This window comes from Oncorhynchus mykiss, chromosome 28 (assembly GCF_013265735.2).
Source record: "Oncorhynchus mykiss isolate Arlee chromosome 28, USDA_OmykA_1.1, whole genome shotgun sequence".
NCBI lineage: Eukaryota > Metazoa > Chordata > Actinopteri > Salmoniformes > Salmonidae > Oncorhynchus > Oncorhynchus mykiss.
The window spans coordinates 26,886,130-26,900,987 of NC_048592.1; the positions used below are offsets into that span (position 1 = coordinate 26,886,130).

Here is a 14,858-nt window from a genome sequence, read left to right on the forward strand (position 1 = left end):
TGGGATATTGAGGAGGTGGTTGCTGTGGGAATGTTCTGCCTGTCACTTGTTCTCAACAGGCAGCCAGTTTCAGAAGGGGAACTTGACTGCAAAGTCCAGGCACTGCTGCTCTGAGTGTTTGCAGTGCTAGTTAATCTGTGTATCTCACATATGATGTGCCCAGTATGATAGTTTTCTTGCTCTTTCTTAGCAGATAATGACAACTTGACAATAACAGTAGCTGTAGATGATGTAATGAAAGGTTGGAGGGTGGTGGGTAATGGAGGACATCAGGTGGATCCACGTCTGGGTGTTGGGCAGAACCCCTAGGCCCTGGAGAACAGGAGCAGAGTTAAAGGGAACAGGGTAGGAGACAAAGATGTAAACAGTAAAGTTACACTTTACTGTGCGAAAATGTGATGGATTAGTGCAGTGTTATAAATGGGAGATATGTACTTTTCAACACTTGGAAGGTATAGCCTACCTCAAGCTGGTCCCCTCTCTGACTCAGAGCACAGAGAATCAGACTGATTCGAACTCACTGGTTCTGGTGGATGGGATACCTCCTGGGGGGCTCGGACCGTCGATGGTCCTAAAGGCATTTGGAGAGAAATTGAAGAGATAAGCTCAGCATAACTACCCTTTCTTGCTTTCTCTAATGTCAACCAAACTTCACATATTGTCTATTGGACTTCAGCGAAGTGTAGGGCATCAGTGGTCGACCGGCCAACTGGAGAAGTTGTTGGCTTCCACCGAGGTAACCAGAAGATAATGAGAAAAATATCAGTGTTAGGGAAACTAAAACAAGCTTTATGTGCAAATACAAATAGTTATCTGAGATTTGTTATATTCACTTTAATAGATGGTGACCCCAACTAGGAGGTGAAAGAGCAGTGAGGTTTCCCAGGTCTCGCCTTCCTTTGGTCCTTCTTCCAAACCAAGTCATTCGCTCACATGTCGTAGCGCTTGGTGCCCTTCTTGATATATCTCTTGGAGGGCCAGAAAATAAGTTAAGTCATTTTTACCTCGTCAAAAAAACTCCACATCCTTCTCAGTCCGTGCCTGAATGTGGTCGTCAAAGGCGTTCTGATCTGGTTCGACAACTTCCACCACATCAGGTGGAGTTTCAGTGATCTGAAAGGACGTTATACAAAAATAGCAATAGACAAACACTAAGTCGATTACACATTTGAAAGACCGTATATGCAGTGCTTGTACATTATATACAATTGCATTGTTTATCCCAGTCAACAGCTGCGGCTCCCGTCCGTACTCTGCCTGGATGCTGCTGTTGTGTGCAAAGAGAATTACCTTCAGGTTGTTCTCCCACTCTTCCTGGTACCAATCAAGGGACTTATCCATAGCAGTCTTGAGGGTCTGGTTGGTCCATTCACCGTACCATGGAAAAACAAACAAATTGTAAAAAATAAAAAATAAAACACTGGTGATAGAATATAACTTATAACATCCGCACTTTGTTCCAGCATTCATGACCTTGGTCCCACAAGATGACCTCAGGAGAACCGTGGAGGTTGAAGATGTCCATTACCTTGGAGGTGGCATCGCCAGTCCACCTCCTTGATCGGTATCATAGCTAGCAACATGTGGATAGCCTATTTAGAGTGTTGGGCCAGTAACCGCAAGGTTGCTGGATCGAATCCCTGAGCTGACAAGCTAAGAATCTGTCGTTCTGCCCCTGAGCAAGGCAGTTAACCCATTGTTCCCCTGGCGCCGAAGATGTGGATGTCGATTATGGCAGCCACCCACACCTCTCTGATTCAGAGGGGTTTGGTTAAATGCAGAAGACACATTTCAGTTGAATACATTCAGTTGGACAACTGACTAGGTATCTCCCTTTCCCTGTATGGAAAATGGTTGTTGAAAAATCGTTGTACATGGCTAAATCCGTCCAGTTATCTAATAGAAGTTAACTGCTTAACGTTACCCTGAATTGTGAATTTCTCTGAATGTTGCGCCTCTTGTCGAGATCAGCGGTGCCTTCATAGTACTTCGCCTGGTTGGAAAGATACAAGAAAATCTCAGTGGGATATCATTGAAGTGCAAGCTACATACAAACAGAAAGCTACAATAATAGTTACAGTAGCTAGCTAACGTTAGCTAAATAAAACAATTTTAGCTAACGTTAGCTGGGGGGGGGGGGACTTTTTGGCAGTGGGACATGACAGGCCCTTGACCACTAGAGGGGCTCCCAGTAAAAAAATAATTTGCTCGGGGCCACTGAAAAGGCTAGAGCTGGCCACACACACACATTAATGAACCCACAGCTCCTCTCTCCCTGTCAGACGTCTGGTGTTTCCTGCCATGGTCACCTTGATCATCTCAACCCTTACCTTCCCCCCTGGGTTTGGACAGTTCATGGCTGGACAGGTCAGTAGTTCCATTCTTTAAATATCTGTGTCTGTTAACAATTTGTCTAAAGCAATTGTCTAAAGCAGCCTCTTCTCCTCGTGGAGGCTACTTAATTTTCTCTGTGAAAGGACGTGTCCTGTGTGGTCTTCACCTATCCTCTTCGATCAGTGAAGGGAAAGAGATAAGGAAAGGAAGCCAATTTAAACTATTGAGATTGATACAGTATATGCCAATCCTAACAGTTGTCTCTCCTTCTCTCCTCAGCTGACGCAGCATGAGTCACTGGTGGCGTTGTTGGACAACCGCACGTGGTCTCGCCAGGGTGTTGCCGAGGAGTTTGACTACATCAGCCACTCCCACGCCTGGAAACACCCCCAGGTCAATGTCTTCATCACTCTCATCTTCTTCATTGTGATGAAGGTACATGTGTGTTTTAAACTAGAGAGAGTTTTTGTGTGTGGGTTTGGGAGAAGCGAGTCAGATTTGTTTATGATTGTGTTGGTGTGAAAATTAGGATACTATGCCTCTATTCTGTGTTTATTTTCAGTTTCCTCTTGTACACTTCTGACTTTCTTTCTCTCTAGTTCTGGATGTCTGCTGTAGCTACCACCATGCCTGTACCATGTGGGGCCTTCATGCCAGTTTTCCTCATTGGTAAGTAACTTGCTGTGTGTGAGAACTTGTGAAAAAACACCTGCATGTTTACAAACAATATATTTGTGTGATGTGCAGGTGCAGCATTTGGGCGTCTGGTAGGCGAGACCATGGCAGTCATGTTCCCTGATGGCATCCATGCCGATGGCAGTGTCTATCCCATAGTGCCTGGTGGCTATGCTGTTGTGGGTGAGTAATGTGTGTCTCCGTATCACACTTCACCAGTTGCATTAAAAATAACACCTTTTCTTAACCTTTAGGTTCCATTACGGCTCTAACGTGTCTGCTTATCACTGAAACCAAACGTGAAACTGAGCTTCTCCATAGGCTCCATTTTGGCTCTCTGTTCTCTGAAGTGATCGAAACTACAGGCTAGTGTGATGCCCAAGCTATTTTCGATTGTGTCATCTTATTGAATGTGACTGATGAATGAATTCTGCTACGATAGAGAAGTCAGCAGGTTTTGGGGTGAAATAAAAACAAATGTAGTCCTCATTGATTTTCTTGTTTAGTGGGCCATGAGCGGTACATGACCTTGAACAATTCATTAAACATTTGACCTGAAATACTTGTTGACTAAATGTGACTATTTCATTCACAAATCACTAGCTTGTGTTTTCATTTGTTGTGTTGTTTAGAACAGTGAAGATGACAAATACACATTAAAACATCTGAGGGATAGGCGTCCCGTCAACGGGACCGTTCTAAATCCTGCAGCTCCTTGTCACAATCGCTGATTCTAGAGAAACAACAAATGTCGGTACATATACAGTGCCTTGCGAAAGTATTCGGCCCCCTTGAACTTTGCGACCTTTTGCCACATTTCAGGCTTCAAACATAAAGATATAAAACTGTATTGTTTTGTGAAGAATCAACAACAAGTGGGACACAATCATGAAGTGGAACGACATTTATTGGATAATTCAAACTTTTTAAACAAATCAAAAACTGAAAAATTGGGCGTGCAAAATTATTCAGCCCCTTTACTTTCAGTGCAGCAAACTCTCTCCAGAAGTTCAGTGAGGATCTCTGAATGATCCAATGTTGACCTAAATGACTAATGATGATAAATACAATCCACCTGTGTGTAATCAAGTCTCCGTATAAATGCACCTGCACTGTGATAGTCTCAGAGGTCCGTTAAAAGCGCAGAGAGCATCATGAAGAACAAGCAGGCAGGTCCGAGATACTGTTGTGAAGAAGTTTAAAGCCGGATTTGGATACAAAAAGATTTCCCAAGCTTTAAACATCCCAAGGAGCACTGTGCAAGCGATAATATTGAAATGGAAGGAGTATCAGACCACTGCAAATCTACCAAGACCTGGCCGTCCCTCTAAACTTTCAGCTCATACAAGGAGAAGACTGATCAGAGATGCAGCCAAGAGGCCCATGATCACTCTGGATGAACTGCAGAGATCTACAGCTGAGGTGGGAGACTCTGTCCATAGGACAACAATCAGTCGTATATTGCACAAATCTGGCCTTTATGCAAGAGTGGCAAGAAGAAAGCCATTTCTTAAAGATATCCATAAAAAGTGTCGTTTAAAGTTTGCCACAAGCCACCTGGGAGACACACCAAACATGTGGAAGAAGGTGCTCTGGTCAGATGAAACCAAAATTGAACTTTTTGGCAACAATGCAAAACGTTATGTTTGGCGTAAAAGCAACACAGCTGAACACACAATCCCCACTGTCAAACATGGTGGTGGCAGCATCATGGTTTGGGCCTGCTTTTCTTCAGCAGGGACAGGGAAGATGGTTAAAATTGATGGGAAGATGGATGGAGCCAAATACAGGACCATTCTGGAAGAAAACCTGATGGAGTCTGCAAAAGACCTGAGACTGGGACGGAGATTTGTTTTCCAACAAGACAATGATCCAAAACATAAAGCAAAATCTACAATGGAATGGTTCAAAAATAAACATATCCAGGTGTTAGAATGGCCAAGTCAAAGTCCAGACCTGAATCCAATCGAGAATCTGTGGAAAGAACTGAAAACTGCTGTTCACAAATGCTCTCCATCCAACCTCACTGAGCTCGAGCTGTTTTGCAAGGAGGAATGGGAAAAAATGTCAGTCTCTCGATGTGCAAAACTGATAGAGACATACCCCAAGCGACTTACAGCTGTAATCGCAGCAAAAGGTGGCGCTACAAATTATTAACTTAAGGGGGCTGAATAATTTTGCACGCCCAATTTTTCAGTTTTTGATTTGTTAAAAAAGTTTGAAATATCCAATAAATGTCGTTCCACTTTATGATTGTGTCCCACTTGTTGTTGATTCTTCACAAAAAAATACAGTTTTATATCTTTATGTTTGAAGCCTGAAATGTGGCAAAAGGTCGCAAAGTTCAAGGGGGCCGAATACTTTCGCAAGGCACTGTAAGTGTCTTATATCGGCTGAAAGATTAAATTCTTGTTAATAGAACTGCACTGTCCAATTTACAGTAGCTATTACTGCAAAAAACTGCCATGCTATTGTTTGTGGAGAGCTCCTAACAACAAAACACTTTTCACAGCGATAGGTTTGATAAATTCACATCTGAAGGTGAAATGGGTACTTACATTCTGAAATCTTACTCTGATTTATCATCCAAAGTGTCCCAGAGATAATATGAAGTGTTGTTTTGTTAGATAAAATCCTTTTTCATATCCTAAAAAGGTCCATATAGCATGCACAATCGAATTTGTATTTCCACTCGTTCAATTTGCAAAGAAAGGAATCTGTGAAAAACTAACCCTAAACGTTGTTTCAACCAGTCAAATCACGTTCATATTTATTCCTCAGATATCCTAGAACATAACCAGACTTCACTATATGATTAGGGGTGTAGTATATCTTATAGGACACCAAATTTGGTCAAAGAGCGACGCCTTCATCGACTGTAACTGTCAAATAAGCACCAATCGGGGTCAAACAAAGCTAGCTAGATAGCCAATGAGCTGGGCTTTACAGGAGTATCCGGAAACCCCGTATCTGTCGCAAAGTGTAGCTGCTAACCTTGAACGACAGCCAGCCTTTTCCTTTTGGACAAAAATTAAGAATATGGAGCGTTATGAAGTTATGAAAACTGGGTGTTTTGCAAATGTTGAACTTATAATATGGCTACTAATACTGTAAAAGCTAAATCAAAGTCCAAGTACACAGATTTGACGATATTCTTGCAGAAAAATGTAATGTGAATGTAAATGTCTTCTTCACGATTTGCCCAAATGTACCTGCCTGACTTCACACTAAATGTCATGTAGTGTGCTCATACTTCAAGTTCTGTTTGCACAGACACTGCTACCATCTTGTGGACACCAGCATAATTACAACCAGAGTGATTGCTAGGTGTGGGAACTTTGTTGCATTTCAAAGATGGTGGAAGAGAAAAAAAAAAAGTTATCTTTGTATTTTCTTCTACCAGAGCTATTATATTACATTCTACATTCAATTCACATTTCCACAAACATCAAAGTAGTTTTGTCGAGGTAGGTTCCTTGTCAATCATTTGCTTATTGGTGAAATCAGCAATCAGACAATATCTTTAAGTAAATCAATCATTAATTTATTTATGCAATTGCAGACAGAAGTTGACAACGGGAACATAGCATGCATGTTTCCGAGTAAGTTTGCACCCCACCTAAGGGCACAACTGATTTTATACATGTAATCACTCCCTAGTGATATGATCACCTACGTCAATGTAGGTGTGTACCAATAAGCTGAGCTTACCTTATAAGGCAACCTAGTACAGTAGCTTCTCTGAATTTATTAGCATTGTCCACTGTCACACAAGATCAAAATGTCAAAACCAGACAGTGGTTCTGTCTCTTTATCTAGTTTCGGTCGGACTCAAACCTAGACTGCAAGCACACTCTCACAACAGCCAGGGCTTAACCACAAAGACTAATATAGATGCTTGTGCAACGTATAGTGGCAGAGTTTAGACACATAACATATGAATCTTAAGGTCCCCTTAGTCAATAATGGGGGGGTGTCTTTGGGACCCACCACCTACAGTTCTTTTCAAATGGTACCAAGAATATGAAAATCCTTGAGCTACAGGCAGTTAGATTTGGGTATGTAATTTTAGGCGAAAATTGGAAAAAAAATGACTAGCCTATTCAACCTCTCTTTCGTATCGTCTGAGATCCCCAAAGATTGGATAGCTCTTTAAAGGGGGAGGCACTCTAGACCCAAACTGTTATAGACCTAAATCCATCCTGCCCTGTCTTTCTAAAATCTTCTAAAGCCAAGTTAATAAACAGATCACCGACCATTTCGAATCCCACCGTACCTTCTCCACTATGCAATCTGGTTTCCGAGCTGGTCATGGGTGCACCTCAGCCACGCTCAGGGTCAGAAACGATATCATAACAGCCATCGATAAAAGACAGTACTGTGCAGCCGTCTTCATCAACCTGGCCAAGGCTTTCGACTCTGTCAATCACCTCATTCTTATGGGCAGACTCAAAGACTCAAATGACTGCCTCGCTTGGTTCACCAACTACTTCTCAGATAGAGTTCAGTGTATCAAATTGGAGGGCCTGTTGTCCGGACCTCTGGCAGTCTCTATGAGGGTGCCACAGGGTTCAATTCTCGGGCCGACTCTCTTCTCTGAATTTATCAATGATGTCGCTCTTGCTGCTGGTGATTCTCTGATCCACCTCTACGCAGACGACTCCCTTATGTATACATCTGGCCCTTCTTTGAACACTGTGCTAACAAACATCAAAACGAGCTTCAACGCCATACAACACTCCTTCCGTGGCCTCCAACTTCTTTTAAATGCTAGTAAAACTAAGTGCATGCTCTTCAACCGATTTCTGCCCGCACCCTCCCGCCCGACTAGCATCACTGCTCTGGACGGTTCTGACCTATAATATGTGGACAACTACAAATACCTAGATGTCTGGTTAGACTGTAAACTCTCCTTCCAGACTCACATTAAGCATCTCCAATCCGAAATTAAATGTAGAATCGGCTTCCTATTTCACAACAAAACCTCCTTCACTCATGCTGCCAAACAGACCCCCGTAAAACTGACTATCTTACCGATCCTTGACTTTGGCAATGTCATTTACAAAATAGCCTCCAACACTCTACTCAGCAAACTGGATGTAGTCTATCACAGTGCCATCCGTTTGATCACCAAAGCCCCATATACTATCCACCACTGCGACCTGTATGCTCTCGTTGGCTGGCCTTTCACTACATATCCGTCGCCAAACCCATTGGCTCCAGGTCATCTATAAGTCTTTGCTAGGTAAAGCCCCGCCTTATCTCAGCTCACTGGTCACCATAGCAACACCCATCCGCAGCACGCACTCCAGCAGGTATATTGCACTGGTCATCCCCAAAGCCAACCATTCCTTTGGCCGCCTTTCCTTCCAGTTCTCTGCTGCCAATGGCTGGAACGAATTGCAAAAATCTCTGAAGCTGGAGTCTTATATCTCCCTCTCTAACTTTAAGCATCAGCTGTCAGAGCAGCTTACCGTTCACTGTGCCAATCTGTAAATCGCATTCCCAACTGCCTCATCCCCATATTATTACTTACCCTCTTGCACCCCAGTATCTCTACCTGCACATCTATCACTCCAGTGTTAATGCTAAATTGTAATTATTTCGCCTCTATGGCCTATTTATTGCCTACCTCCCTACTCTTCTACATTTGCACACACTGTACATAGATGTTTCTATTGTTCTTTTCTTTTGTGTTATTGACTGTACGTTTGTTTATGTGTAACTCTGTGTTGTTGTTTTTGTCGCACTGCTTTGCTTTACCTTGGCCAGGTTGCAGTTGTAAATGAGAACTTGTTCTCAACTGGGCCTACCTGGTTAAATCAATAAAATAAAAAAAATGAGAACAGGATGCACCTGAGCTCAATTTCAAATCTCATCGCAAAGGGCCTTAATACTTATGTAAATAAGGTATTTCTGTTTATTTTTTTATACATTTGAAAACACAGGATTGCATCGAGGCACAGATCTGGGGAGGGGTACCAAAACATTTCTTAAATGGAAGAAGTTTGGAACCACCGAGGCTCTTCCTAGAGCTGGCCGCCCGGCCAAACTGAGCAATCAGGGGAGAATGGCCTTGATCAAGGAGGTGACCAAGAACCCGATGGTCACTCTGACAGAGCTCTAGAGTTCCTCTGTGGAAATGGGAGAAACTTCCAAAAGGACAACCATCTCTGCAGCACTCCACCTATCAGTCCTTTATGGTAGAGTGGCAAGACGGAAGCCACTCCTCAGTAAAAGGCACATGACAGCCTGGTTGGAGTTTGCCAAAAGGCACCTAAAGACTCTCAGACCATGAGAAACAAGATTCTCTGGTCTGATGAAACCAAGATTGAACTATTTGGCCTGAATGCCAAGTGTCACATCTGGAGGAAACCTGGCACCATCTCTACAGTGAAGCACGGTGGTGGCAACATCATGCTGTGGAGATGTTTTTTAATGGCAGGGACTGGGAGACTAGTCAGGATCGAGGCAAAGATTAACTGAGCAAAGTACAGAGAGATCCTTGATTAAAACCTGATCCAGAGTGCTCAAGACCTCAGACAGGACAACGACCCTAGGCACATAGCCATGACAACGCAGGAGTGGCTTCGGGACAAGTCTCTGAGTGTCCTGGAGTGGCCCAGTCAGAGCCCGGACCTGAACCTGATCGAACATCTCTGGAGAGACCTGAAAATAGCTGTGCAGCAACACTCCCCATCCAACCTGACAGAGCTTGAGACGATCTGCAGAGAAAAATGGAAGGAAATCCCCAAATACAGGGGTGCCAAGCTTGTAGCGTCATACCCAAGAAGAATCAATGCTGTAATCACTGCCAAAGGTGCTTCAACAAAGTACTGAGTAAAGGGTCTGAATACTTACTTAAATGTGATATTTCAGTTTTTTTATTTGCCTATAAATGTGCAAATATTTCAAAACTATTTTTGCTTTGTCATTATGGGGTATTGTGTATAGATTGATGAGGGGAAAAAACTATTTAATACATTTTAGAATAAGGCTATAACATTACAAAATGTGGGAAATGTCAAGTGGTCTGAAAACTTTCCGAAGACACTGTATGTCTAGGGAGGCTGTGGAAAGCAAAAAGATAAATGTCGCTTTCCACCACATTAGACGATAAAATCCATATTCATCTTCATCATTATCATCCAGACTCTCTGTATCCCTCCTCCCCAGGTGCGGCAGCGTTGTCTGGGGCTGTGACTCACACAGTGTCGACGGCGGTCATCGTGTTTGAGCTGACGGGTCAGATCAGCCACATCCTGCCGGTGATGATAGCGGTGATCCTGGCCAACGCCGTAGCCCAGTCCCTCCAGCCCTCGCTATATGACTCTATCATCAGGATCAAGAAACTACCCTACCTCCCTGAGCTTGGTATGGGGCACCATGAGTGAGTCTCTGTCCATCTGTTGTCAATCTTCCTCACTTTATATTATACTCCCACTATTCTTTTTTCCCAACTTTCTTCCGGACATTTCATTCTTACCCTACTCCCCTCTTCTCCTCCTCTCCTCCTCCAGGAAGTATAACATCCGTGTGGAGGACATCATGGTTAGAGACGTGCGTTACATCACTCTCTCCTCCTCCTATCGAGACGTACAGGAGGTCCTGCTGATTGGACAGCTCAAAACACTGGCCCTGGTCGAGTCCACGGGTAAGGATGTGTGTATAGTCTGCTATAATTTCAAGATGCATCCTTCCTCCATTACACATAGTCATTCTCTACTGCTTCCCTTTTTCTCTCCCACGTCTTCCAGCTTTTACACTTTCTGTCCTATTCCATCTCTTCTGTACTCTGCTTAGTACTCTCCCTTACTGTTTCCTCTTTTTTCTCCCCTTTCCCCTGCACCCCTTTTCTCTTTCTCTGTCTTCTCTCCCTTATTATCCTTTGCTATTTTCTCTCCCATTTTCCTCTCTTTCTTTTCCCCTCTTTACCATCCTATCCCTCTCTCCCCTCCCCCTCTCCCTCTTTCTCTCTGTCCTCCAGATTCTATGATCCTGTTGGGTTCTATAGAGCGCTCTCAGCTCCAGTCACTCCTGTCCCTCCAGCTGGGTCCATCGCGCAGGCTAGACCACCTCCGGAGGCACGCCAAGGACAATGACACACATACACTGGACACACACACACACCTGTCCAACCTGGGCAACATGGACAATCCCCTAAGCCCACCCTGCACACACACACATTCCACCAGTACCAGCGCACGCCATGGGGTCCGCTTCGTGGTGAGTGTAGCGGAGGTGAGTCGGACTCACGCTCGCGTGATGAGGTAGCACTGCCTGCGACTTAAAGTCAGTGTCACCCTCGAGGGTGGAGGGGTAGGTAGGGAAGCTATGTTTAAAGTTCATTACACATAATGTGTGGATAGGTGTTGGGACTTACATTGGTTACAGTAAATGTGTGAGTTAAGTAAGTGTTTTACGGTGTATTACAGAGTGTGGGCTGGTTTGGTATGTTTGGTAAAGGTGTTAAATTCCACACTCCTCAAAAAAGGCTCATTGCTCCCCGTCCTCTGTCACCTCAGCGAGAGGAATTAGTCGGGCAACTGGCCGGATATATGTCCGGTTCTTCACCTGGATCTCTACTGATCTAACACGACCATCGGTCCCAGGCATGGTCTTAGTTATACGGCCCACCGGCCAGGAGGCTCGAGGCAGCTGAGGGTCCACCATCATTACTACTTGGCCAGTTTCCAGGCTGGTCATTTCTCTCCACCATTTCCCTCTGTGCTGTAGACTTGGTAGGTAATCCCGAATGAATCGGGCCCAAAAATGGTCAGCTTAGATTTGGCTGTGTCGCCACCGGCGTCTGCCTACGAGGTTGGTATCAGCATACATGGCTTGAGGAAGTGACGCATCTCAGCGTCCCATCAAGAGCATATTCGGTGTAACTGGATCGGGGTCAGCGCTCTGTCTGCAGAGAGATATCCCAAGGGTTTGGAGTTCAGAATCCCTTCCACCTCTATCAGGACGGTCCTCAAGACAGTTTCAGTGACAGTTTGGTCCCCTAATACGACTCGTAAGGCCATCTTTACAGATTTACAGATCTCTCGCTCCCTTGTTCCTCCAAAATGAGGAGCGCCTGGAGGGTTAAATTTGAATGAGATTTGTTGGTCCATCAGCTGATCCTGGAGGCTGGGTTCCATGGCTTGGAAGGCTTCCTCCAACCTGGCTTCTCCTGCCTTGAAGTTCGTACCTCTGTCAGCCAGGATCTCGTAGGGTTTCCCCCGTCGGGAGATAAACCGCCATAGGGCCATGAGGAAGGCTTCAGTATCCAAACTCTCCAGTAGGTCCAGGTGGACACATCTGTTTGTCAAACACTTGAATAGAATGCCCCAATGCTTTTCCACACGACGACCTAGCTTGATCATCAAGGGGCCAAAGCAATCTACTCCTGTTGACCAGAAGGGTGGTTTAAGGAGGCGCAAGCGAGCAGGGGGTAAATCTGCCATTTTGGGCACCGTGGCTCCGGCCCGCCATCTCTGACATTCTACGCAGGCATATTGGTGCTTACGAATGGCTCCTCGTCCTCCAATTATCCAGTACTTCCGCCTCATCTCCCCATAGACCCTCTCTGGCCCTGGGTGGAGAAGCCTCTCATCATAACTCTTGATGAGGAGCCTGGTAAGAGGGTGTCTGGAGTCAAGGATAATTGGGTGGATAGCATCTGGGTCCAAAACCTCTGCTTGGCGCAGCCTCCCTCCGACTCTGAGTACCAGACCATTAGGACCTGATGGAGGGACAGTAGAGCCCTGAGTACCAGACCATTAGGACCTGATGGTCATTAGCCAGTTGGGTGAGTGCAGAAGAGGAGATTACCGTGACTCAACGGTCACGTGGAATTTCATTGTGGTCTTGACTCATGAATGCCGCTGTGGCGGTAATACGGTAACCGCAACAGCCCTAATCATGTCTCTCTATCTAGATCTCAACAGAGGAGTCCTCCTTCAGCCAAGCTGGGTCCATCTCTCAGCTGCCACTCAAGTCGGCTATGAAAACTGTCCCTACTACTCACAACACAGAGGCAACCAACAGTATGCACACTCTCTCAATTAATAGAGACACGCTGACTCCGTCTCCTCTCTCAGGCTCTCAGCAGACCCTCTCCTGTGGTGACCCTGAAAGAGAGCTACTCGAGGTGTGTGTGCGTGCGTGCGTGTGTGTGCGTGTCTATTCTTGTATCCTCATATGCTACCTCTACTTTCTTAATGTTGTCCTAACATTGTGCTAATGATGTGTTTGCTACTCCCTTCCCTCCCTGACTGTAAGAGCCTGGCAGAGCTGGAGGCTCCTGAAAGCAGGGGGCCGAAACGCGTCAGGATCTCCATGGCAGCGGTAAGACTGCCACCCTTCTTAGAGACAGTTGCTAAGTAACCGTTGCCTAGCGACCTAGCATTGAGCAAGTGACGATCCAAATCATTTTGAGTACTTCTACCAACCGAAAATATACTGTAGCTTCATAGCACTTGCGAGAGAGAGAGGGAGAGACAGAGGGAGAGACAGAGAGAGAGGGAATGAGTAATGAAGGGACAGATTGATGTAGGAAAGGAGAGAAAGCGAGGGAGAGAAGGAGAGTTGACCGAACCGGAGTTGAAACCGGAGTCATTTTAGTGATTAATCTGATGATTTAGCCAAAAAGCTCAATCAACAGTGAGTAGTTACAGGGGCAGAAGCATGCACTTCTGAATGTGGTTATGTGTTAGGTGTTGTTGTTTGTTATGTGTTAGTTTTTCATTGTCATATGCAGTGGTGGTATGTTAATTAAGGAAATATTGTATATTTGTGCGTGTGCTGGTTCCGCATGTATGTATGCTGGTGTAACTTAGATATAGTTAGAGGATGCAACATTGTATCTGTCCCATTTGTGGTGTCTGTGAGAGCATGGGCAGTGCAATTGAAGTCATCTCCAAAGAGCTCGCCAGCTTGTAGTCCTGGCCATTCCTATAGGGAAATTAATGGGGAAAGAATGGGGTTTTATGATATACGCCGAAAAGAAGGCCTGAGGTTAACACAGGCTTAGGAGATCTTATACGTTTGGTTATCAAATTTTATTAGTCACATGCTCTGAATACAACAGGTGTAGATCTTACAGTGAAATGCTTACTTACGAGCCCCTAACCGACAGTGCAGTTTCAAAAAATACGGATAAAAGTAACAAGTAAATAAAGAGGAGCAGTAAAAAAATATACAGTGCCTTGCGAAAGTATTCGGCCCCCTTGAACTTTGCGACCTTTTGCCACATTTCAGGCTTCAAACATAAAGATATAAAACTGTATTTTTTTGTGAAGAATCAACAACAAGTGGGACACAATCATGAAGTGGAACGACATTTATTGGATATTTCAAACTTTTTTAACAAATCAAAAACGGAAAAATTGGGCGTGCAAAATTATTCAGCCCCCTTAAGTTAATACTTTGTAGCGCCACCTTTTGCTGCGATTACAGCTGTAAGTCGCTTGGGGTATGTCTCTATCAGCACATCGAGAGACTGAAATTCTTTCCCATTCCTCCTTGCAAAACAGCTCGAGCTCAGTGAGGTTGGATGGAGAGCATTTGTGAACAGCAGTTTTCAGTTCTTTCCACAGATTCTCGATTGGATTCAGGTTTGGACTTTGACTTGGCCATTCTAACACCTGAATATGTTTATTTTTGAACCATTCCATTGTAGATTTTGCTTTATGTTTTGGATCATTGTCTTGTTGGAAGACAAATCTCCGTCCCAGTCTCAGGTCTTTTGCAGACTCCATCAGGTTTTCTTCCAGAATGGTCCTGTATTTGGCTCCATCCATCTTCCCATCAATTTTAACCATCTTCCCTGTCTCTGCTGAAGAAAAGCAGGCCCAAACCAT

General features: G+C 44.5%; 1 protein-coding gene across 1 annotated transcript in view; it reads left to right on the top strand.

The window, feature by feature from the left end:
- The window catches only part of LOC110508195 (chloride channel protein 2), a 126,973-nt gene that overhangs the window by 103,205 nt on the left and 8,910 nt on the right, over window positions 1–14,858 (top strand). Inside the window, exons 12-20 of the mRNA XM_036965953.1 lie at window positions 2,283–2,367; window positions 2,614–2,769; window positions 2,934–3,003; window positions 3,082–3,192; window positions 10,186–10,399; window positions 10,530–10,663; window positions 10,997–11,235; window positions 12,935–13,147; window positions 13,279–13,344. Coding sequence (XP_036821848.1) covers window positions 2,283–2,367; window positions 2,614–2,769; window positions 2,934–3,003; window positions 3,082–3,192; window positions 10,186–10,399; window positions 10,530–10,663; window positions 10,997–11,235; window positions 12,935–13,147; window positions 13,279–13,344 — 1,288 coding nt within the window. The remainder of the gene's footprint in view (window positions 1–2,282; window positions 2,368–2,613; window positions 2,770–2,933; window positions 3,004–3,081; window positions 3,193–10,185; window positions 10,400–10,529; window positions 10,664–10,996; window positions 11,236–12,934; window positions 13,148–13,278; window positions 13,345–14,858) is intronic.